Source organism: Anomaloglossus baeobatrachus, chromosome 1 (genome assembly GCF_048569485.1).
Source record: "Anomaloglossus baeobatrachus isolate aAnoBae1 chromosome 1, aAnoBae1.hap1, whole genome shotgun sequence".
Taxonomy (NCBI): Eukaryota; Metazoa; Chordata; class Amphibia; order Anura; family Aromobatidae; genus Anomaloglossus; species Anomaloglossus baeobatrachus.
Genome location: NC_134353.1, coordinates 584864250 through 584891361, shown reverse-complemented (window position 1 = coordinate 584891361; position 27112 = coordinate 584864250). Strand labels below are relative to the sequence as shown.

Sequence of the window (27112 nt, the reverse complement as noted above, 5' to 3'; positions counted from 1 at the left end):
AGACAGGAGGACGAGCCATGCTGCAGGGAATGGTGACAGCTCCACACAGGTCAGTGGCGCTGCTGCTGACACAGACAGTATGACGAGCAATGCTGCATGGAGCGAGGTAAGGTGAGTATAAACGTTTGGTTTTTTTTGTGTGCCACATGTAGCGGGGTATAGAGCAGGATGGGAGTATATAACAGGATGGATGGGGGTATATAGCAGGATGGATGGGGGTATATAGCAGGATGGGGGCATATTCCAGGATGGCAGTATATAGCAGGATGGGGGCATATAGCATGATGAGGGCATATAGCAGGATGGCAGTATATAGCAGGATAAGGGCATATAACAGGATGGCACTATGTAATGTAGCAGGATGGGGGCTACATCATGATGGCGGTATATAGCAGGATGGGAATATATACCAGCATGGGCTACATATATACAAGTTGGGCATCATATACAAGGCAGGAGGATCATTACCAGGAATGGGGTACCTTAGTTAGAGAATTTGGGGACATTACCCCCATAACAGTGTTAGCAGCAGATCCTCGCCCCATAACAGTGTGTCATGACCACATTTTTTGCTTAAAATTTTATTTTCCTCCTCTAAAACCAGGGTGCGTCTTATGGTCCGATGCGTCTTGTAGTCCGAAAAATACGGTATATGTCCTCTATAAGCATATATGTTAAACTAGACACACAATGTATTGGTGGCTGCAAAGCGGAATAAATCTGTTTTGTTTATATTGCCACTCCGTTGTGAAGATATTGGCAATCAAACTATTTGGCACCTAATGGGTTACTTTTGTTAAGTCCAAGTGGGTGTTATCAGAGTTTTCACTGGTGGTGTGTACTTGTATAATACTGACCAATTATAAGCGGGCAGCAACCATCAACGGAAGATCACATCTCACCATAACTAAAGGTACCGTCACACTAAGCAACTTACCAGCGATCCCAACAACGATAGGGATCGCTGGTAAGTTGCTAGGAGGTTGCTGGTGAGCTGTCACACTGCGACGCTCCAGCGATCCCACCAGCAACCTGACCTGGCAGGGATCGCTGGAGCGTGGCTACACGAGTTGCTGGTGAGCTCACCAGCAACCAGTGACCAGCCCCCAGCTCCTTGCTCTCCTAGTACAGCACACATCGGGTTAATTACCTGATGTGTGCTGCAGCTAAATGTGCACAGAGCAGGGAGCAGCGCACACTGAGCGCTGGCTCCCTGCTCTCCTACTTACAGCACACATCAGGTTAATTAACCCGATGTGTCCTGCAGCTAGCTACATGTGCACAGAGCAGGAGCCGGCAGCACAGGCAGTGGGAGCGGGGGAGGCTGGTATCAAAGGTAAATATCGGGTAACCAAGGACAGGGCTTCTTGGTTACCCGATGTTTACATTGGTTACCAGCCTCTGCAGAAGCCGGCTCCTGCTGCCTGCACATTTAGTTGTTGCTCTCTTGCTGTCACACACAGCGATCTGTGCTTCACAGCAGGACAGCAACAACTAAAAAATGGCCCAGGACATTCAGCAACAACCAACGACCTCACAGCAGGGGCCAGGTTGTTGCTGGATGTCACACACAGCAACATCGCTAGCAACGTCACAAAAGTTGTTCGTTAGCAGCGATGTTGCTAGCGATGTTGCTTAGTGTGACGGGGCCTTTAGAGCAAGGTTTATCAGTGTGTGAAACATGTAATGACACAAGCCTCATCTCCTGGTCTATCCTCCTGCATGGTAAGAAAGCACAGCTGACTAAGAGCATTCAGATGAGGCTGGGGCCACACGGGGACTACTGCGATCCACTTGCATGACACTCTGCTCGTGCTGGCAGTACGGCAGAACCGAATGTCATGCGTGTGTCCTTGCAACTGAGGTCCGTTCGTGCGAGCAGACCTCAGCTGCGGGGGGCGGGCCGGCACTCAGGAGGGGAGGGAGGGATTTCTCTCCCTCTCTCCTGCATAGCCGACTATTGCCATTCTCGCACTGTACTAGTGGTACACCGGTGTACCGCAATTGCAGTGTGATTTTTCTCTCGCCCCATTCACTTGAATGGGTGCGAGAGAAAGAGTCTCAGCTTACAATCTCAGCATGCTGCGATTGTTTTCTCAGTCCGATTAGGGCTGAGAAAATAATCGCTCATGTGTGCTGTCACACAGGCTAGAATTGGTCCGAGGGGAATGCGATGTTTTATCGCACTCCACTCGCACTGTTTTTCTCGCCGTGTGGCTTAGGCCTAAGTGTGAGACATGTAATGATACTGCCCTGATCTCCTGGATTAAACTTCTGTATAGTAAGAAAGTACAGCTGATCAACCCCTTTCAAATAAGTTCCCTGTGGGGGAAGGGGGCAGCGCAGCTGAGTTCAGCTATGTCACATTACAAACCCTTCTATCAGTTCTCTCTTAGCATGGTCACCTCTACTGTACTGCCCTTCCCTCACTATCCCTGTCCAGTGATGTGTCAGACTGTTATGTCTGCTGTGCTCAGGCAACTTGTACATGCTCTGCAGTAAGATCAGAGCAGGCTGTCCTTACATCTCACATAGGAGTAGTATAGAACAGGTCAGTTACTCCTGTATGAGATGTTAGGACAGCCTGCTCTGATCTCACTGCAGAGCACGTACAAGTTGCCTGAGCACAGCAGACATAAATGTGATTACTTCTCACACTGAGAAGCCTGCTCTAAACTATTCTGTGTCGTGTTCGTCTTTCTTTTGAGCGCTGCTGTCTGACTATGTTTGCTCAGCGTCATACAGGGAGAAGTAAGAATTTGAATTAATTGGCGATTTAGGAGAATTGGAAGCTTTCAGTGAATGGGGAGCCTATTACAAATCAGTGCAGCATACACATGTAACATAGTAGGATGCCTAAGGACCCGTTTCCACGATCTGGAGACCCTGTGTTCTGGATGCAGTGTCATCCTACCTGCGAGACATGAATGTTCTCCACAGGAGAACGCAGTGTCTGTGCCCACGATCAGGGATCTGGGCACAGCGGACATTCCCTATGTTCTCCCTCTGTAAACACTTGCGTTTCCGCAATCAGAAATTGACATGCTGTGGCACGGGAATCTTCACTGCATGTCAGTTTAGGCTGCAGAGAAAAGAAGCACAATGGGCATGGGATTTCTATAAATCCATCCACTGTGCTTGTATTGTACAACGGAGCATTTTAAACACAGTGAGAAGACTTTGCACCCAAATTGCTGCAAACACTGATCGTGTGGACGTACCCTTACCATAGAAAAAAAAGAAACACATCTCAAATGATTCTGACTCTGAATTACTTTTTTCTGTATTGAAAGTTTACAATAACTTTCCTGTTTATCTTGTAAAATTCTAATTGCGTGTTCTTAAGATTTGTGTCTGTCTCCTTAAAAACATTAAAGGCAATATATTAAGACAAAAAATCCTTTAGAAGATCAAAGATAAACCTAGCTAAACTGCGGCGGTGCGTGACTCTTTAGATGTTCTATATTTAAGAATCCCTGTGGAGCTCCAATTCTACTATGCCCCTAACCTCCTTAGTAATAGTAATATAAAGTAATATCTGCTTTTGCAAAATCACCCATTCCTTTGTGGAAATAAAAAGTACTTATCTCACTTAAAAACCTTTTTAGCTGCATGATAAGCATATCAATGCATTAAAGAGAAACCAATTTTCACAGTATTATGATGCTTAATGGTTTTCTAAAAAAACAAATGTATACATAATTTCTGTATTGATTTGTGTGATTCAGTCCCAAATTCCAATTTGTTTTTCTTTTCAGACATTCTAAAGACTTTAAACCCAACAAACACAATCCAGTAGTTTAAGGGTATGTGTCCACGATCAGGACTCACTGCGTTCTGGACAAAGTGGTCCTGACCTGCGGGGCCGTGAGTCTCCTCCACAGGAGACCGCAGGAGACCGCAGCTGCTCGTACCCATGATCAGGGTTCAGTGCGCTGCGTTCTTTCGCTTGTGTTGTCCTGACGGAGGATGCATGAGAATCCTCATCAAACAATTGACATGCTGCGGTCTGGAAAGCAGCACCGCAGGTCAGTTTTTGCTGCGGTAAAAAACAAGCACAGTGAGCATGGTTATTTCTAAAAATCCCATCCACTGTGCTTGTATTGTACACCGCAGCGTTTTGGACGCAGCTGAAGCATGCTGCATCCAAAACACAGCAAACACTGACCATGTGCACGGACCCTAACTCTTAGGCCCCAGTTCATTAACAGCTGCATTCTGCACGCCAATCCTAGACCACGTGCACACATTGAGTATTTTGTGAGGTTTCTTACCTCAGTATTTGTAAGCTGGAGTAGATCAATCAGAGGAAAAGTCTAGAAACACGGGTGCCACTTCTGTATTTATTGTTCCAAGCTTTGGCTTACAAATACTGAGGTAAAAAACTCAGCATATGCACATGGCCTTAATGAACAAGGTAACTAGAGTAACATGTGCCTAATTCATTAATAGATGTATGCCAATTAACCCCTTTATAACTTAAAACATATCTCTACGTACTAGGTGGTATCGGTCACTTTAATGCAGGCTCTCATCTCGAGCCCATATTCATCCCCACGCATGTCTGCTTATGTGATCAGCTGACATGTGCAGCTAACAGACACGGGTGGATCGGAAATCCTCCCACTCCGGTTAACTAGTTAGATCGCGCTGTTAAACTCTGACAGCGCAATTTAACGCGCTCCGGCGACTATTGCGCCATTCGCCGCTGCCATCAGCGGCCCCGCAACACAATCACGGGGTGCCAATGGGTTGTCATGACAATTGGGGGGTCAGCTGCTAATCCCTGTCGCTTTCATGACTCCACTTCTTATGAATGTCGGCAGAGCGCCGACATTCACAGGATAAAAGCATTTCTCCAGCTCAGAGGGATGCTGAGGCATTGCTTTGAACAGCAGAAGTGATCGAACACTGCAAACTTAAAGTCCCGTAAGGGGACTAGTAAAATCAATGTAAAAAAAGCCCTAAAAGTTCATATCACCGCCCTTTTGCCCCATTGAACATAAAACACTAATAATTTAAAAATATACATATTTGGTATCGCCACTTTCAGAAATGCCTGATCTATCAAAATATAAAATCCAACAATCTGATTAGTAAAGGGCGTAGCAAGAAAAAAGTAAAAATTCCAAAATTACGTTTTTTTGGTCACCGCAACATTACATTAAAATACAGTAACAGGTGATCAAAATATCGGATCTAACCAAAATTGCTATAATTAAAAACTTCATAGTGTACTTCATAAGCATGTCAGTTTACTCTGCGGAGAAAAGCTCTGTGTAGGGGATTTATATAAATTTAATCCACTGTGCTTCTGTTGTACAATGCAGTGTTTTGGACACAATGAAAACACGCTGCATCCAAAACGCTGTGAATACTGATCATGGGCACGTACCCTTAGGGTATTTGCTTCAGAAATGTTTGCACAAAAACACTGCAGTTTACAGTGCCAGCAAAATTAGAGATTTCTGAAATCTCTTGTACATTATTTTTTTTTCTTATGGTTTGAAGCAGTTCTAAATCTGCAGTATGTCAATTCTTTACTGAAAAGATGGCAGATTAACATTTTCCGACTATAATTACTGAGGCTCGTATGATATATATTAAGTAGGAGGAGATTGAGTCAATATAGTTATTAAAATCATTATTTTATTATAAAAGTTTTCTTTTTAAGAAAAATTACAAAAATGTATTTTTCAAAATTATATTACAAAAACATGTATTGTGTTCAAAAAAGCGTGATCCAAACTGACAGACGCAGGCTATCAATAATGAAGATTATTCATAGGTATGTAAAATATAATTAGGATATATAGTTTGAAGAGTTGCGCCTGATTTGAATAATACAACCTACGGTATATTGTGCCCGTTCATAGTTGCATATATAAGAGTAATCTCACATGGAATTACCACATGGTTTGTATTAGGTGCTATACAAACCATGACTTATTCAGTTCTGTATAGGTTTTGGGGTACATGCACTATCACAGACTCAAGGTAAAATCAGCGCAAACATATCCCACAATTATGAAGGTCGGAAATATATATTGCCTATATCGATGTCAGCTTGGGGTAGACAGCCAGGTCAGGAATGCATCCCCAAATGTGCGTTTTCGCTGTGTGCTTCCTCCGGGGTGTAGCTAATTGAGGCTAGTGCATATATTTATATCCCTGTGACGGGTGTTTAACTAATCATGATAATGTGGCACTTCCCCGTGCATGAATAATTAGCTTCTCCCCGATACAGTCCCCTGCACTACTGCACTTCCGGGTGCCTGGCCGCCCTGTGAGGTGCACGATCGCTAGGAGTCCGATATACAGAGGCGAAGGGGAGAGCTGAGTGGCAGGATGTTATGTGACCGGCGCATGTGCGGTCCACTCACCCTGCCACCAGGTCTGGGGGAAGGGAGCACCACATGCTGCTTTTGGATAGTTAAAAGTTTGATTAACCATCTCGTAACCAGATCGTTAAGAGGTGGTTTAAAGTTAACCACAGACTCATTGATTTTAACGGGTTTGACGCAGAGTGATGGTCATTATACTTGAATGTGTATTGGTCTACACTGTATACAATAAATATGGTATATAACATTGATCCTAGTATTTGTAGCTTGCATATTGTATATCACATACAACGTCCAGAGTTGGTTATGTGTGAATACAGCTTCAATATCCATTGTATGCTTTGATGATCCAATATTCATGCACTTGAGATGGCATGTCAGGGGCGGACATATCATTGGTGCAACCTGTGCAGTTGCACAGGTGCCAAAGAGGTAAGTTGGCCATTTCTACCCCCAAAGCAGGTACAATTGTGCATTATGATAAATTGTTGAACTGAAAAAGGCCCATAAACTGTTTTTGCAGTGGCCGTTTTCTGTCTGTGTCCACCAGTGAGGTATGCCATATGATCTTTTCTTAAACAGATGTTAAAAGCCACAATATTGCATAATTCATTTAGAAAAAAATGTATAAAGAAACTTCAAAATACAAATATAAATGTTAGTGTAACCAAAAATAAAAATGAATCTAAAAAGTTCAGTCTGATGGCTGAGGTGGCTTCTAATATAAGCCATCACATAGTCTATATAAGTTTATTCCTCACTTGAGACAATGGATGGCATTCAGCCAGAGAATGAATTAATTTTATAAAAAAAAGAGAAGAAACCTAATGATTCATTTAGGCCATTTGGAGCCAAAGTACCTAAAGTCACTCTCCATTTGCATTCACATTAGCTTAAAGGTTGTTTTAGATCACCCCCTCTAATACCACATTGTATGTGGTCAATGCCCTTCACCATAAAGCATTTTGGACTGCAATTATGACGTGCTTTATAATGTATGGGTATTGTTTTCAGTGTGGAGTTATCTGTCACTGTTTTGGCTGCAGATACATCACGTACAGTACAGACCAAAAGTTTGGACACACCTTCTCATCTCTAGAACAACTGTTAAGAGGAGACTTTGTGCAGTAGGCCTTCATGGTAAAATAGCTGCTAGGAAACCACTGCTAAGGACAGGCAACAAGCAGAAGAGACTTGTTTGGGCTAAAGAACACAAGGAATGGACATTAGACCAGTGGAAATCCTGTGCTTTGGTCTGATGAGTCCAAATTGGAGATCTTTGGATCCAACCACCATGTCTTTGTAGAAAAGGTGAACGGATTGACTCTACATGCTTGGTTCCCACCGTGAAGCATGGAGGAGGAGGTGTGATTGTGTGGGGGTGCTTTGCTGGTCACACTGTTGGGGATTTATTCAAAACTGAAGGCATACAGAACCAGCATGCCTACTACAGAATCTTGCAGCGGCATGCTATTCCATCCGGTTTGCGTTTAGTTGGACCATCATTTATTTTCAACAGGACAATGACCCCAAACACACCTCCAGGCTGTGTAAGGGCTATTTGACTAAGAAGGAGAGTGATGGGGTCTCCACAGTCTCCAGACCTGAACCCAATTGAGATGGTTTGGGGTGAGCTGGACCGCAGAGTGAAGGCAAAAGGGCCAACAAGTGCTAAGCATCTCTGGGAACTCCTTCAAGACTGTTGGAAAACCATTTCCGGTGACTACCTCTTGAAGCTCATCAAGAGAATGCCAGGAGTGTGCAAAGTAGTAATGAAAGCAAAATGTGGCTACTTTGAAGAACCTAGAACATAAGACATATTTTCAATTGTTTCACACTTTTTTAAGTATTTCGTTCCACATGTGTTAATTCATAGTTTTCATGCCTTCAATGTGAATCTACAATTTTCAGAGTCCTGAAAATAAGGAAAACTCTTTGAATGAGAAGGTGTGTGCAAACTTTTGGTCTTTACTGTACATGTTCCTTTGTACAGACTTTTAGCTGTCTTTTTAGAAGTCCAGTGTATATTTTCAGGCAGCTACATGTAGCATACAGTAGTATATGACTTGTGTAGTATTAAAGTTGTATAATACCTGATGGTGTACGTTTTCTGTCTGTCAATCAGCACATGAGTGAGCCATGCAATTAATGCAAGGAAAACACCCCTTCTGGTGGACCACTTGTTAGGAATGCTTTACTCGTAGGCGGACTGTGATGGCTCCGCACTAGAAGTCTAAGGTCTTTGCCTCTTTTATAGGTCATTGGTGGATAGTCTGGTATATATTTAATGACCGTTCTGTTTTGAAAATATTCCAATGTTTTTGCAGGATATACCTCATTGTGGTCAACTCTACATTCTAGGTCTCATGTCTTTACTGTCCCTTATGGGTGTTACCTGTAAGAGTGTATCCCGCTTAGTTTTTCTGCCTCTTTGAAATCCCATTTGATGCATCGATTACTGTATCACCTATCTTGGAATCTGGATTTAGGCCCTGTGCGCACGCTGCGGATTTTACTGCGGAATTGCCACGGATTTCGCTGGAGGAATGCTGCAGAAAATGTTTATAACGGACATTATGGGGAGCCCCCCCCAGCCTAGAAATGTCAGCCAGCAGCCGCCCAGAATTGCCGCATCCATTAGATGCAACAGTTCCGGAACTCTACCCGGCTCATCCTGATTGTTGTGTTGCTGTGGCAATGGGGGTAATAAGGAGTTAATGGCAACCCAAAGCTGCCACTAAGTCCAAGATTAGTAATGGCAGCGTCTATGATACGACATGACTAATCTGTAAGTGACAGTAATTAAACACATACACCGAAAAATCCTTTATTTGAAATAAAACACAAAAAATCCCCCTTTCACCACTTTATTAAAATCCCCAAACACCCCTCCAGGTCTGACGTAATCCACACAAGGTTCCACGACGCTTGCATACTGATCCAGCGGCGTCTAATGAGACATAGTATATAGTTTCCTTGAATGAAACTGCAGTGGTAACTCCAGGACATTTCTCATGGTCGGTGATGTCAACACATTACCGCTCGTGAGCACTTCAGGGCCTCACAAGCGGTAATAGAGTGACGTTATCGACCAGCAGTGACCCTGCGAGAACTCAGACCCAAAGTCCCACAGGGTCACTGTTGTATGAGAAATACAGGTGGGGGGAAACACATACATCAGAAATAAAGCTGTAATATCTATCAACCTATCCATCATCTATCTATCCATTATCTATCTATCCCTCTATCTATCCATTATCTATTCCTCTATCTATCAACCTATCTATCTATCCATCATCTATCTACCTATCTATCCATCCATCTATCCATTATCTATCTATCCGTCTATCTATCTATATCTATACCTTATCCATCTAACTATCCATTATCTATCCCTCTATCAACCTATCTATCTATCTGTATATCTATCAATCTTCTCTCCATCCATCTATCCATTATCTACAGTGCTGGCCAAAAGTATTGGCACCCCTGCAATTCTGTCAGATAATACTCAGTTTATTCTTGAAAATGATTGCAATCACAAATTCTTTGGTATTATTATCTTCATTTATTTTGCTTGCAATGAAAAAACACAAAAGAGAATGAAACAAAAATCAAATCATTGATCATTTCACACAAAACTCCAAAAATGGGGCAGACAAAAGTATTGGCACCCTTAGCCTAATACTTGGTTGCACAACCTTTAGCCAAAATAACTGCGAACAACCGCTTCCGGTAACCATCAATGAGTTTCTTACAATGCTCTCCTGGAATTTTAGACCATTCTTCTTTGGCAAACTGCTCCAGGTCCCTGAGATGGACTTGTAGCCTTGAGATTGCTCATGCTTCCTCACAATTTGGATTCTTAAGTCCTCAGACAGTTCTTTGGTCTTCTTTCTTTTCTCCATGCTCAATGTGGTACACACAAGGACACAGGACAGAGGTTGAGTCAACTTTAATCCATGTCAACTGGCTGCAAGTGTGATTTAGTTATTGCCAACACCTGTTAGGTGCCACAGGTAAGTTACAGGGCTGTTAATTACACAAATTAGAGAAGCATTACATGATTTTTCAAACAGTGCCAATACTTTTGTCCACCCCCTTTTTTATGTTTGTTGTGGAATTACATCCAATTTGGCTTTCTGACAATTTTTTTATTATTTTTTTTCATTGAAAACAAATTAAATGAAGATAATAATACCAAATAATTTGGGATTGCAATCATTTTCAAGAAGAAACTGAGTATTATCTGACAGAATTGCAGGGGTGCCAATACTTTTGGCCAGCACTGTATCTTTCCCTCTTTCTATCTATATATCTATCTATCTATGATCTATCTATCTATCCATTAATCTATCCATTACCTATCTATCTATCCCTCTATCTATCTATCTAAGAAGAAGAAGGAAATGACAACACATTTTTTATTTTTTTCAATGTGCTTTATTGCATTGAAGGCATAAAAACACAGGTACCAACCTGAGGTAAAACCTGCTGTGGATTTCTTAATTTGGTCACACTCGATGCGGATGTCCAGGAAATACACAGCTGCTTTACTGTGGGTATAGGTGATCTTATTTTTTTTATTATTTATGTTTTAGTTGTTTCATAAATATTCCCAAATGTTCTACCATACCTTGCCATATAAAGAAAATGCCATCTATAAATCGTAGTCATCACTGCACATGATCAGCGACCCATGGGCTCTTCCCGTGAAAAATCTCCCTCTCCCAGTGTCCTAGGAAGAAGTTGGTGAAGGAGGGCAAACAGGCGGCCCCCATTGCAGTGCCGCACGTCTCTAAAACGCTTGTTCGCCTGGTAAAATTAGTTTTAAATCGGCTCCCATTGGTTTTCCATGTTTCTTTCTTTGTTTAAAGGAAATCTGTCAGCAGGTTTTTGCTATGTAATCTGAAGAGTTAACACCGAGAAATCAGCAATGTCTCTTATCAAGGTCCTGGTGTTGTTTACTTGCCATGTTTGTTTTAACCTCAGGACCTTATCATTGCTGGATTACATTGTCTTGTGCATGTGCATAGTAGTCTGACATGCTCCCCTCCCCCTGTTGTGATTAGCAACTCACTGTCAATGTACATTGCCTATAGAGAGCCTGTTGTGAGTGGGGGCAGATTTCTGAGTACTTCTGCATTGCTAAATTTACAAAACTAATTGTGTCAGAGTGGCTGCATCCATTAAACGAAGTGATACATCTTTGGATTTAGAGTCTCTGTCAACATCATGTTGTTCTCACATGAGATAGCAAAAACCTGGTGACAGATTCCCTTTAACATACAGTTATGAATTATTGTATGTATATTTTAATAGATCTGACCTTTTAGGACCTAAGAATACCAAATATGTAATTTTATATTTTTTTTTCTGAAAGGGGGTGGGGTAACAAACTTTTATTAGTGTTTCTGGTTTGCTTACAGTGCTCATGTTTTTGCCATTGAGAACAAGAAATAAGACCATTTGTTCAGTTTAGTTTTTTTGTTTTGTTTGGTGCCTATAATTGTGTTCTGGCATTGTTTATTTTTAATTTATCATTTTTTTACCCCCCTGAAATATTTTTCATATATTTTTGTGTCTTTATACTTTTGCATATCAAACTTATAAGGCCCCCTTCACACGTCAGTGAAAAACACTGACGTTCTTCACTGATGTTCTTCACTGACATGTAAAACACGCACATGTCCCTCCGTGTTCCGTGATTCACGGCACACGTGGGTTGTCCATGTGCAATCTGTGATCCGTGATTGCAAATGGACATTACTCACCTGCCTTAGCTCCTACTGTCTATGGTGCTCCTCGGCTCTGCAGCGTCCGCCCACCGCTCTCTGCAGCTACTTCCAGGTCGGCTGTTCCTGCTTTTATGAATATTCATGAGCTGGGCAGGAACTGCAGAGAGCGGAGGCTGCACAGCGCGTCGCTGGAAAGGTGAGTTGAAAATGTTTATTTTACATGTCAGTGTTTTTCTGGTATGTGTTTCACGGATCACACACGAATCGCACCATAGTGTGGTCCGTGGGTCATCAGTGATGCCAGAAAAAAACAGACTTGTCTCCGTGCAGAATCACGGACACGCGTGTACACTGCACGGAGACTCGTTCATTGAAAAATCACTGATGTGTGAGCAGACCCATAGATTATAATGGGTCTGCGTATGTCAGTGATTCTGGTACGTATAAAAAAAAGCACATGCGTACCAGAATCACTGATGTGTTAAGGGGGCCTAAGATATATATCCAAATCTGTTTCACTAAACTTTTATTTCTGGGGATTTTTACGTTATGTGCTTAATATTTTGGGGTACCAATAATGGTTAAAGATCATGCAAATAAAGTAGCAGCTCAGCTAGGAAGCAGGTGCACGGACTCGACACGGCATCACTGAATACAAGCAAGGGAAAGAAATCCAGAACTCTTTTGGTATGCGACAAAATTGTAGAAAGACCTTCTTCATGCAATAATGAAAATGGAAAAAATCAGCATTGGTAAAAATAAAACAAAAGTAGTCACCTATGAGTAAGAGCGCATATTGTATGACTATATGGCTTTTTTAACATGGGTTGATTTGCATTTTCAATAAATACTTTTTTTTATTTTTACCAATTCTGATTTTTTTCAATTTTCACTATGTCTTCCTTCTGGTCGCAGGTGCTCAGCATGGTTTTACATTTTATGAGTGGCAGTTATACATTATTGTGAGTAGCTTTTCTATTTTGCTCTTCTTTATGCAATGATCATTAAAAATCCAGCATCAGGGACAGGAGAATGTACAATGACGCGTTTCAAGCACTTAGTGTGCTCTTGATCATTGCTCGAAACGCATCATTGTACATTCTCCTGTCCCTGATGCTGGATTTTATATGAACATTGATTGCATAAAGAAGGTCTTTCTCCAATATTACCGGATACCACAAGAGTGCTGGATTTCTTTCCCTTTTTACCAATAATGGTTCCCCCAGCTCTACAGAATACTGTATATTTGTTGAGATGATATTCAGTGATGTAATAATCTCTCTTTTCTTTAGAATTGATTGATGTAACCTGCACCCTGTTGTTGCTGAACCCGGATTTCACCACTGCATGGAATGTAAGGTATGCCTCCTTCACTTGCCTTTTCTTAATGAGAAACGTGGACCAATGCTAAGGTTTTCCATTGCTTGTGTTCTTCTTTTTATTTATTATTTCTAGAATACCTCACTTGAGGACCATTGCAGAGCAACAATTTGTTCAGGCTTCGGTGACATTTTTTTTCCCGGGTTTTTTTGGGATCTGTGTGTCACTCATTCAGGCATCAGAACTTCGTTAGATAAATGTTCACAAGTTGTTCTGAAAGATTACCGCACCTGCGTTAAAAAAACGCAGCAAACCACACCCGAAAACCGCATGCGGTTTTACCGCAGTTTGCTGCAGATTTGCTGTGGTAAGTCCCTGCGTTATTTTGATAGCACAGGGAGATGCTCACCTGTCCATCCCCGCTTCTGCTGTCCGTGCTGCTGAATTCTCACGCAATGCTGTGTCCCGTGCAGCTGTCTCTGGCGCTCTACTACTTATGGGTCGGCTGTGCAGTGCATAACTGCATATGCATGAGCTGGCCTGGAAGCAGGAGACCAGCGTCCGGAGTCCTCCACCTGTCAACGCAAAGCACATGAGTGAAGTCACCGCTGATCCTGCGTGGCTCATTTCACTTGCGACCTGACCCTCACAGAGAGCAGTCATGGACTATGGCACTTGCTGTGAGTGTCAGGTGTAGCAGAGCTGGAAGCAGACCTCATGTGGACTACGTCGGACCTGGAGGGCTGTTATTGGTGGGGTTAATAAAGTGGTGAAAGAGGGGGCCTTTTTTGTCTTTTATTTCAAATAAAGGATTTTTGGGTTGTTTGTGTTTATTTACTTTCACTACAGTTTAGTGATGAGGGGTTGTCTCATAGACCCCTGCCATCACTAAACTAGGACTTAGCCGCAGCTATGGGCTGCTGCCATTAACTCCTTATTACCCCGATTGCCACCGCATCAGGGCAACGGGAAGAGCCGGGAAAAGTTCCGGGACTGTCGCATCATGGATGCAGCAATTCCGGGTGGCTGCTGGCTGATATTTTTAGGCTGGGGGGCTCCCAAGCCTGAGAATACCAGCCCCCAGCTGTGAGGCTTTATCTTGGCAGGTTCTCAAAATTCGGGGGAACGCATGCCGTTTTTTTTTAATTATTTATTTACTTTACTGTACGCTATAGATCCGCCCACCGGCGTCTGTGATTGGTTGCAGTGAGAAAGCTGTCACTCAGCGTGGATGCGTGTCTGCCTGCAACCAGTCACAGCCACCGGTGAGCAGGGAAGGCGTGAATATGTTATGAGCCTAATGAGCGGCGGCTCTGGAAGATGAAAGAGTTGCCACGGGAGCAATGTGACAGCCACCTGGTCATAGGTGAGTATGAAGCACTTGCTCCTACCCTTTGCGCCAGATTGTGTTCCCCATAAACTTTATATGGGGAGCAGCATCTGGCTAGATACCGGGGATCAATCCTCCGCCGACCCAGAGTCCGTGGGTGATTCTTCTGCCAGTCCTCCAAAACGCAGGGACCTGTGGAAATTAAGTGACATGCAAATTAATTCCGCAGAGGAAATTCCGCAGCAAAACCCGCAGGGACAAAAAATTGAAGTGTGCGCACAGCATTTTTTTTTTTTTTTATCCCCAAAAGTTTTGCTGGAGAAGAACTGCAAAAATGTTATAAACAATTTTTGTAGCATTCTTTCAGCGAAATCTGGTGAAATTCCGCGGTAAAATCCACAGCATGCACACAGGGCCTTATAACTGCAACGTCTAACTCGCTGGAAGTCAAGCTACATCACAAGCTCCAAATTCAAGTCTGTGAGAGCCAGAACGAGGCTATTTTAGAGTTGTATTTGAGTTGTGATCTCCAGCGCACTCCATGAAACACTGGAGCTACCAGCACGTCACACACTGCCTAAGACTGTCGGCAGCAGCGTCAATAAAAGGTGAAGAAGCCAGAGGGTGACTATAAAGGGCACTTTACATGCAGCGGCATCGCTATCGATATCGGTAGCGAGTGTACCCACCCCCGTCGGTTGTGCGTCACGGGCAAATCGCTGCCCGTGGCACACAACATCGCTTACACCCGTTACACGTACTTGCCTGCTTAACGACGTTGCCGTTGCCGGCGAACCGCCTCCTTTCTAAGGGGGCGGTTCGTGCGGCGTCACTAAGCGGCCGCCCAATAGAAGCGGAGGGGCGGAGATGAGCGGGCCGAACATCCTGCCCACCTCCTTCCTTCCTTATTGCGGGCGGCCGCAGGGATGGTGATGTTCCTCGTTCCTGCGGTGTCACACATAGCGATGTGTGCTGCCGCAGGAACGATGAACAACCTGCGTCCTGCAACAGCAACGATAATCGGGAATAGAGCGACCGGACAACGATCAACGATATGGTGAGTATTTTTGATCGTTAGCGTTCGTGCGTTTCACACGCAACAACCTCGCTAACGAGGCCGGATGTGCATCACGAATTCCGTGACTCCAACGACATCTTGTTAGCGATGTCGTTGCGTGTAAAGTGGTCTTAAGACCGGGGGCAGGGACCTAGGATTAAAAGCAGCACTCCAACGGTGGAAAAAAGCAGCTGGAGTCGTGTTTTAAAGGGGAACACTCTTTCACATGGAAGTTCCTTTATAACCTATAAAGATGACAGCCATAGTGCTATTTCTAATCATCGTGGGATCTGCTAATCAGAAGACACTGGTTTTGTTCCTTAGTGCTCCTACCTCCTTTTAGTGACGTTACAGATCAGGGTGTATGACCTTCTGCTGGCTTTTTGCAACAGCCAGCTCCCTGATGACCTCTCCTTCTCTACAGTCTGAAATCGGGGAACATGACCAGCCCCTGCCAAGCTATAGGCTCCTTGTATTGCGGTTTTGCATTGTGTGGCCAAACCCCCTTCCCCCTTTTCTGTGCATGCTAATTCATTCCTTTTTCACCTATGTTTCCCCTGCCTAAAGAAAACATCCCTCTGATCTGTGACATACCATCCCTAAATGGAGCGGGAGCACTGGGGATCTAAACAATCGTCAGTCATAATGATTGGAAACCGCGCTATGGATGTCAGATTTATGGTTTATGAAAGCGTTTCCCCAGAGTTCCCCTTTAAAGTCATGACTATGATGAATGGTAATGAAAATATGCAGATCTTATCCTCAATAACAAGGATGTGAAACATTACACGTTATATGAAAAAGTCAGTAAATAATTGGAAAATAATGCAGCATCACATGACTGACCAGATAGTCCAGGAGTCAGAAAAGGTGTTCCACACATGGAAATTGTTCCAGGAAATCCATGTGGGTTTAGAGACCCCATGTGTATCACCAAACTATAAAGTGGGGGGATGGTCTATCTTCAGAACAGACAGAGTTGACACCATTTCTTTCATACTATACCTGCGGTGTTTATGTGCCTATTTACACTAACATGTAATTGGACCAATGATACTTTAGATCAGTAACCTACCTTATATTCATCCAACAGGAAAGAGTTGATCCAGTCTGGAGCGCTCAACCCAGAAAAGGATTTACAGCTTGGAAAACTGGCCCTGACTAAGTTCCCAAAAAGTCCTGAAACTTGGATTCACAGGTCTGGTATCACATCAGTTCAATTGTTATTACCTACATCACATGCATTGGTCTATTGATAAAAAGATAAGCATAGCCACAATTTTGACCACCAAAGCTGTTGGAAATCTATTGTAACGAGTCCATACCTCTCAGTTGTCATATCTAGCCTGCCACCTTCATTTTTTATTTTTCTATTCTAACGTTAGATCATACTCAAAGAAAAGCAGATTGTCCCCTTTCAGATAACTTTCTTAAGTACGTAGCTATAAAAAAAAAGAAGCAAACGAGTATTGCTTAGCCTCCCTGGGTCCAGGGTCCCTTGCTGCCCAGTCTCTAATGTATGGTTGCAGCACGGTCAATGTGACGTCAGAACCAAACAACGAAGACTTGGCCAGCGGTTGAGAGCCGATACTGGATCCACAGAGGGCAAGTCATATTGGGTTTTGTTGTTTTTTTTTATAGCTACCGCAGCCTATGAAAGCAAATTTTCTGAAAAGGTAGTTTTAAATCTCCCTCTGTCCGGTTTTATCAGAATCAATTTTTAGGGACAGCCAATGTTTGACCCTGTCCTTGAATTGGACTATAACATAGAGGAAATGTTTTGGGGTACATGTGTATTACGAATTATACTAGTTTTGTAATACCAAGAGTATCTTTTTATTAATGATTGAAGTAATTTAATGGGGTTATCTTGGACTATTTTTTTTTCTCATGAGACTAAGTAAGAATTGCCAAGCGCCGGCTCAGAGCAGTCACGGTCCAATCTTGACGGTGACTCTGCTGCTTAAATTGATCTCCCATCATCAGAACAGCTCTTCCGGTCTGCTCTATTGATGGGGCGTCACTGCCGATATCAAGCTGATTGACAGCCGTCAGCCCTCAGTTAGGCAGCATGACGTTGGCAGTAAAGCCCTGATCGACAGCAGAAGGGGAGTGGCTGCTCAGCAGATATTACATCAATGAAAGCCACAGCATCGCCATCTTGATCAGTCTATGACCACTCTGTGGTGGCAAATATCGGCACCAGGCAAAACTGTCAGGTAGTTAGCAATTACCTTCCTGTAAGTTCTTAGGCCAATAGAAAAAAAAATAAGTCCCCCGATAATCCCTTTAAAGGAAAACTGGCAGCAATAATTACATTTCTAGTATTTAATATTTTTCTCAGTTCATCCACCACACCAATTTTATCTTTCCTTGCTGCTGTCCAAACCCCAAGACTAGAGTAAACACTGACTGTGCCTTTCTGTGCTGTCCATGAGGCCATATGGCCTACGACTGCAATGTTCGCAGAGGTGTGTATCTGCGCATGCGCTAGACTGTTCTGTTACACCAAGCAACAGGCTTTGATGCCTAGTCCATGAGGTTGCTTGGCTAATTTAATGTAATCCCTCTGTTTCCAGCTAATAATTCTGTGCAGTATATACCCATATCCGTTTGTCGGTATGGAGTATGCATTAATTCCGTCCTGCATGGAATAACTTAAAAATATTTATGCTAAACGTGTTATTTTCCCATAGAAGTTGTGATTAGTATCCCATCAGACTCTTACCTTGTTTCCCCAAAAAATAAGACTGGGTCTTATAAATTTTGGTAGGAAGTAGGACTCTGGCATCCGTCTCTTCGTAAAAATTCTAAGTTTATTAACAAAGATAATATATATAAAAAGTCATGTCCATAAAGAGATAAAAATTGCCACAAAGCATTTAACAAATATACATCTGACAAACGCCATTTTTTTTTATCCCTTTATGGACATTACTTTTTAATATTTTTGTTAGTAAACTTGGAATTTTTACGAAGAGACGGATGCCAGAGTGAAATTTCACAATTGAACAGGACTTTCACAATCTGTAGCAAGGTCCCCTCGGGTTAGAGGTGAGCTGACCTACAAAGTTTTTCTTTTGTTATAGCATTTTTGTCAACCAAAGATCGAGATAAGTTAGGGCTTATTTTCAGGGCATGCCTTGTATTTTTTATTGCTGTACATTGCCCATTGTGTTGCTATATGCATCAGATAAATTATAGTTGCGCCGGCTAGTTAAACGTATGTTAATGCAAAATAAATGTTCCACCCTTCATTCTTCCACCCCTCTGGCAGGCGTCAGTGATGGGTTACTGTCAGACTGCCGTATTACCCTTCCATTACTGCATAATAAATATTCTGCCTATCCCCCCCGCCCACCCTTCTCTGCCAGCGTCAGTGATTGGGTGCAGTCAGACTGCTGTATTACTCTTCCATTAATGCATAATAAATATTCTGCCTTCCCCCCGCCCACCCTTCTGTGCCAGCGTCCGTGATTGGGTGCAGTAAGACTGCTGTATTACTCACCTGAGGATTGCATCTTAGTCCTCAGACTAGCTGTCTGCTCTCTTGACCTGAGCATGACAGCTGCATAGAAATACATGTAGTTAGGCTTGGATCAGGAGAGCCAACAGCCAGTCCAAGGATTGTGATGTGATCCTCGGGCGAGTAAGCTGTCTCTTGCCTTGCAGTCTCTCTCTCTCTCTCTCTATGCAGTTAATAATGTAATCTGACGCACTCTCCCCGCGAGTAATACAGCGGTTGGACTGCACCCAATCATTGATGCCGGCACAGAGGAGTGGGTGAGAGAAGGGATGAATATTAATTTTGCATTAACATACTTTTAACTAGCCAGCGCGCAGCTATACATTTTCTGGGGCTTACTGCAACACATCGGGGCAATATACAGCAATAAAAGTTACATATCCTGAAAGGGCTGCCCAAGCCCTACTTCAGGATATTATTAGTATGATGAACTGCAGCTGGGGCTTAATTTTGGAGTAGGGCTTATATTGTAAGCATACTCCAAAAAGCCCTAAAAATACTGCTAGGGCTTATTTTCGAGTTAGGGGTTTTTTTGCGGGGAATCACAGTATCTGTAAGTTTGTCACATAACAGTGAGCCAGATCTGGACCCGCTAGTATCTAGAATTCCGTGCGAGAACATTAAACCTTGAGATCATACACAAGACATGCAGCATTCTTCACACTAGAATCAATGTGTATTCTAAGTAGAAAGATTTCATATTACCTCTGTGTATTCAGCTTGCATGAGTGTAGAGTAATTGGATATTATGGAGGGCTTTTTCGGGCTGATTAAATTGTTGAACCAGGGTATATGTTTGTGTTTTTTTATTTCTAATAAAGGATTTTTTTCTGGTGTGTGTGTTTTATTTACTGTAATTTACAGATTAATCATGAAAGGAATCTCGGGGAGACGCCTGACATGATTAATCTAGGATTTAGTGGCAGCTATGGGCTGCCATTAACTCCTTATTACCCCGATTTGCCAACGCACCAGGGCAAATCGGAAAGAGCCGGGTACAGTCCCAGAACTGTCGCATCTAATGTATGCGGCAATTCTGAGCGGCTGCTGACTGATATTGTTAGGCTGGGCTGCTCCCCATAACGTGGAGCTCCCCATCCTGAGAATACCAGCCTGCAGCCGTATGGCTTTATCTGGCTGGCATTAAAATTGGGGGGGACCGCACGCCGTTTTTTTAATTATTTATTTATTTATTTTACTGCACAGTATAGACACGCCCACTGGCTGCTGTGATTGGGTGCAGTGAGACACCTGTCACTCAGCGTGGGGGCGTGTCTCACTGCAACCAATCATAGGTGCCGGTGGGCGGGGAAAGCAGGGAATACGAGATTGTTTAATAAGTGGCCGGCTTTTTCAAAATAGTAAAAGCCGCCGCAGCAGTGTGAATGCCGTGCAGCGCCACGCTGGGGATCGGTGAGTATGAGAGGGGGGGGGGACTTCAGTCACTCGGGGGGATTAGCGGTCACCAGTGAATCCTTCACAGGTGACCGCTAATCAGTACTCGACACAGACAGAGCCGCGGTATGAGGATGAAGTCGGGTGAAGTTCACCCGAGTTCATTCTCATCGCGCAACTCTGTCGGCTGTCAGCCGACATTTATAAACGACATTGTGCATCACACACACGGACATTCCACACGGACATTCCACGTACACATACACGTTAATTCCACACGCACACACGGACGTTCTACACACAAACACGGCTAGCATACGCAATTCACACGGACCATAAAAACGGACACAAAAACGGGATACGGACCCGAAAAACGGCCCGTAATACACGTGCGTGTTTTTCACGGAAGTGTGAAGGGGGCCTCAGACAGCTAGCACTACCTCCTTTTTCCCCTGTATAGAACAGGTCCACTCCACACATCGGTATCTGACACATTGTACGTGGACAAAATCAACATGGATCCTGTTGGAGGGGCATGTGCTCACATGTTTGGAAATGTTATTGTCCAGAAGATGACGATCTCTTCAATTCCCACTAATATTGTTAGGTAAAGAAATAAAGCTAAGTTCTGCCTCATTAAGGTACATGATAAGCGTTAAAACTGCACTGCCAAAAGGTTTTAAAGCCTAGAAGTTGTGGTACACCAGCATTCTTGTCGGGCTTTAGAGCAGTGCATTGGGTGGTTGCACAATGCCTTTTGTTGTGTAAGCTGAAATGTCGGTTGTATCCATAGGCCCTCCATTCACCACACGTGGGCCTGAAGAGTGTTCTTGTGCCTTTGATTCAGGCTGGTGTACATCTTAAAAATAGTAACAACTCTCCATCTTTTTCCATGCCAGGAGATGGGTGTTGCAGCATCTTCTGCAGGAGCACATTCCTTCATCGGTTGTGAAAAAGGAAGCAGGTAGTCAGGTGCTGACCGAGCAGCTCCAGGGAATTGTGCGAGAAGAGATGACCGTCTGTTGTGAAGCCGCAGGAAGGTACCCAAGCAACTACAATTCCTGGTCCCATCGGATCTGGGTTCTACAGCAACTGGGGAAACTAAATGTCAAGGTATTTACAAAGTATAATAATTTTTAACATGCTTGCTATTAAATTGATAGGCCATAATTTTTATTAAAAGAAGAAAAAAAGCATATTTGTACTGATGAAAATCTGTAAAGGAATAGCAAGATTTTATAGCTCTCACATCTCACCTCCGAATGGCTTCTTCTGGTTTTGTCACTCATGGATGCCATTGGAATCAGCCGATCGGTGCAGATGCGGCTGCTGAAACGATCGTTTATTACAGCCATTGTTATCTTATGCCTCATCTAACCTTGATGACTGCATGCCCTTATAAGAAACATCTATCTTTTGTACCGTTTTAGTTCCTAGATGGTAAAAATGGTTATAAAACTTTAGTCTTCAGGTCATCAAAAGATATTAGCCACTGAGTACTCTGAATTTTTCTTAATAAATGGACCTGTCCCAATGGAAAAAACATTTTCCCCGTCCCAGCCTTCTCCATGCGGGCCAGGTGCCACCTTCTGCAAACTTGCTAACTGCAGCAAAAGAGCTGGCTTCAATTGGTTCCGTCAATCTCTAACAGTGGCATTTAGGATGTCCAACCCTTTAATGCTGATGAGGAGCCTTCTGAAGGCCATTCTTTAAAAAATATGTAATACAAAGCAAATAAAATGTCATGTGTACCCAAAATGGTACCAATAGAAATCAGAACACAGAAAAAGCAAACTCATATCTCCAACAGAAAAATAAAAAATGTTATGGGTCTTGGAAAATGGCGGCACAAAAATTGTTCAGATTTTTTTTTTACGCTACTAATGTAATAAAAGGAACTATATAAGGTTGGTATCTCCTTAGTTGGACTGACCTTTAGAGTGATGTTGCCAGATCATTTTTAACACCATGTACGCTGTTAAAACAAAACCCAAAGAACAGTGGCAGAGTTGAGATGACATAATTGTCTCTTTGTTCCTTTTTAGGTCACAAACCCCCTCCTCTCAACTTCATCCTGCCTGCTTCCCTGTTTGCTCCCAATACACATGAAAATCCATTTTTTCTTTTACGCAACAGGGTTCTGATATAGTAGATAAGTCCATACAGAGATTAGCTGTAGAGTTATAAGACTCAGCTGACTTACACTGATTGTCTATATTATGTTTCATATAAGCTGCATAATTCTACCCTGTGCCTCCTGCTTGTAAGAGCTGACAGGGAAACCTTGTCACAAGCAGGAGACAGGAAATGCATGCTGAAGCTGCATCATTCAGCAATACACTAAAATGATGTAGTAAAAGACAGGGGACACTGAGCCAATGAAGTGCAGTGTGATGAGACTCCACACCCTTCTCAAAGACTGATATATCATTGGAAATGTACTCATCTGGCTGAGACAGATGTACACAAAGCATACACAAGAGATGAATAAGCTATAGTACACTACATAAAAAAAATGATGGCGTGCTGCTTTATACTGCGCAGGACCGGAAGTGTGGTGACTTCGGATCATGCGCACTGACCCTAAGCCTGGAGTCTGCGAGGCGATAACAACGGTCACAGGTACACGCATCACCACCGATGGCAATGACATGTTCACACACCCCTGTGGGCGTGTTAGCATGCTGAGAGGGCGGAATGAGCGCAGGATCTAACGCACTTGCGACCTGCACTCATGACCTGCGCTCATTAGCATATTATAAAAGATCTTTAGAATTACGTTTTCTAAAGATCCCTTTATCTATGCTATTATTGGCAGGACGGTTAGGCAGGGATTAGTACTATGTACCCAGAACTGCTCGTGGTTCTGGGTGCATATTGGACAGGACAGGTTTCCTTTAAGAAGAGTAGAGCAACTACTTTTTATCGTGGGAAAGGGAAAAGTCGGACCCAGCACCAATTCCAAATTTATGTAAAAATCAAACTTCTTTATTAATACATGGTTAAAAAATTCTTATATGAAGACCATGGTGAAGAGTATGAAACATAGCACTTTACGCGTTTCGGACTTCATAAATTTAAAAACAAATAAACTAGTCCTTAATCATAAGTACTACTACTTATGATTAAGGACTAGTTTATTTGTTTTTAAATTTATGAAGTCCGAAACGCGTCCGACTTCCCTTTCCCACGTTACCTGCTGGCTGGTTTGGACTTACCAGCGGACCACGTGCATCCCTAGGATCTTATGGCTTCGGGTGTCAGGTGAGCTGAAAATCTTTTTTCTTCCAACTACTTTTTATGTCCTGGGATTATGGGCAGAAGTGTAGAATGAAGTCACACTGTGTGTGTGCCCTGTACTTCGCTGTTCTTTATAGCTTTTTTTCTTCCCCCTCCCCCCTTCTCCCAGCTCTATGCAGTTTTATAGAAAGGTCACTACTTTTTCTTTTGCTGTAAGGAAATTCTTTTGTTATAAAATTTCTTTTTATCGGAATGCAAAGTCTCACGAGACAGCAAAAGGTTTGCTATAAAGTATTCTTAAGAAAATTACCAATATTTTATTGAAAGAGTGAAAAAGTTTGACACTTAAAGATGAAAGTAATGGAAACTGTTTTAGTTCCCTCCTCTGGGAAAAGATTTCTAGCATCAAAAGCATTGTATGTTTTCTACACTATCAAATCCCCATTGCACAGTGAGGGATAGCTACAAAGTTGTATGATGTCTGATTTTTTTGCCTCTGCATTTTTCTTGTCAAATCAATATTTCATATTTGCAGCTAAATAACAAGCAGCCATCTACTACTGTCTACAATGATTAATGTGATTGGCCTTTTTCTAGTAAATCACGTAGTAGACACAATTAAAAAGATTAAAAAATAAAAAACAACTTTCTAAAGAACACTGATCCACATCTGCATCCATTAATCACTTTACCGCCATTTGATGGGGTTTTTCTGCCCAGACAAACCATTCCAAAATGCAACTCCCTAAGGCCTGTGCCACACATCCGTGCTGCCGGCACGTGTTTGTCATTTTTTACACGTACCGGCGGCACGGAGACACTTTAACCAATGCTACCCTATTGTAGCAGGCACACACACGTAAAACCACACGGAACGTGTGTCCGTGTGCGTTTGTACGTGTGTGCGATTTTCAAAGCGCTGACATGTCAGTGTTTTCTCCGGCAGCACGGGTGTTACACGGCCCGCACCCGCACCACACGGGTGTAGTGTGGATGCGGTCCCGTGTGACACGCGCCGGAGAAAACACACATGTCAGTGAAAAAAAAAAAAAAACATTAACTCACCTTCTCCAGCCCTCCTGTCTCTGCCGCTGCTGCCTCTTGCTGCCGACCGCCGCTCATTATTCTCATTGAATATTCACTTCACTGCCTGGCAGCAGCAGCAGCGGGGAGACGGGAGAGCTGGAGACCGAGGATCAGCACCACGGACAGCAGCGCGGACATCAGGAAGGACCAGGTGAGTATAATAATTACTGATTCTACGTGTGCTATCGCGGATAGCACACGTAGAACACACGTGTCACACACGTACCAGAGACACGTACTTACCTGCACACAACACGCAGGGAAAATACGTGTCTCTCGGCACGTGCGTGAAATTCACGTGAGTGTGGCAGAGGCCTAAGGCTGGGTTTAGATATCAGTCCGATAGGCATCGGCTGCATGTGAAGGAACTTGGAGTTTGGCGTCGCAGTCAGTTTGTGTCTTTATGACAGGCCTTTTCTTCTGCTTCTCTACTGTCACACTCCAGGAGCCATAATGTCTTTTTATTTCCGGGATGTAAAAACATAACTTATTAACAAAGTTTTATTAACTTGGAAAAGAATATAAACAAAACTGTAATTCCGCCATGATTGCAGCTAGGTAAATGCCGGAGCATTTAAGAGAGAATGGCTCTGATTAATAAATTATGGTGTTCTTCACGCCGGTCTTTGTGAAGGGGCATGATGGTGTGAAATGCAGATCCAAAAGCTTGACATGTCATTCTTTATCCACATGTGAGATGTTCTGAGTTTAAAAGCTTATTATCTGTGAAACATCGAAGCATTTCAGAGAATAGTATACCTGGCTGCATAATGGTGTACCCCACAGGGAGCTTGAATCGCCTTACAGGTTTCCTTTAAAGGGAACCTGTCAGGTGTAGCATGCACCCAAAACCACAAGCAATTCTGGGTGCATATTGCTAATCCCTGCCTAACCGTCCCTGTATACACTCGCATAGATAAAGAGATCTTTAGAAAAAATATGTCTAAAGATCTTTTATCGTATGCTAATGAGCGAGGGGACTAGTCCCCAGGGTGTTAGTTCCCCTTGCAAGTCAGCTCCATTAGCGTGTTAGTACGCCCCTGTTGGAGTGCTAACATGCTAATGAATACACAGCATCACAGGATGATCTCACTCACCTCTCCGCCGCCATCGCCTCCAATGCTGGATTTCGGCTCAGTGCGCATGACCCCGGAGGTCCAGTCATGCGCACTACTTCAGTTTGAAGTCAGGACGTGTACACCTGGCTTCATAGTGCGCATGACCCAAACTCCGGGGTCATGCGCACAAAGCCAAAATCCCCCGTTGGATGCGATGGCGGCGGAGAGGTGAGTGAGATAATCCTCTGACGCTGCGCATTTGTTATCATGTTAGCGTACCCACAGGGTCATACTAACATGCTAATGCAGCCGACTGGCCGGGGAACTACCGCCCAGGGGACTAGTCCCCTCACTCATTAGCATATGGTAAAGGATCTTTAGAAATACCTTTTCTAAAGATCCCTTTATTTATGCTAGTGTATACAGAGACAGTTAGGCAGGAATTAGTAATACGTACCAAGAACAGCTCGTGCTTCTGCATGCATATTGGATCTAACAAGTTCCCTTTAATGTTTATTGTATAACTCAGAACAAATATTGCAGTTTAAAATTTCTGCATTTGAATTATTTTGTATAATAAATACACACTTGTAAAATTAAGTCTCTTGTTTTTGGATCGCCATATTCTGAGCCATTGGTTTCACAAGTTTTCATCATGAGAGTTTTTCTTCTTTACATGACATACTAGTTTTTATTGGTGCCATTTTGTGGTGATACATGCCACTTTTTATTATTACACTCTTTTGGAGGCAAAATAACCAAAAAATGTAATTCTTTTGATTTTATTTTATTAAAGGAAACCTCTCATGTACCCAAACGCTTTAAACCTGCAGGTTAATAGTGTTCCAGTGTTGTCTACTATCTGTGCTTCCTATCAGTGTATACTGAGTGTTGTAAAATCTAGAAGGAAAAAAAAGAACCCCTCAACTTTTATGAAAAGTGTTTAGTGCGATAAAACACTACAAAGACTAACGTGCCTTGACCTGCATATTTTAGTTAGTTTAAAGAGGTAGTTCAG

The 27112-nt window shown here is 43.0% G+C and overlaps 1 protein-coding gene across 1 annotated transcript in view; it reads left to right on the top strand.

Moving 5' to 3' along the window:
- Positions 1-27112, top strand: part of PTAR1 (protein prenyltransferase alpha subunit repeat containing 1) — an 83242-nt gene that overhangs the window by 44129 nt on the left and 12001 nt on the right. Inside the window, exons 3-5 of the mRNA XM_075317873.1 lie at positions 13375-13441; positions 16883-16987; positions 21610-21823. Coding sequence (XP_075173988.1) covers positions 13375-13441; positions 16883-16987; positions 21610-21823 — 386 coding nt within the window. The remainder of the gene's footprint in view (positions 1-13374; positions 13442-16882; positions 16988-21609; positions 21824-27112) is intronic.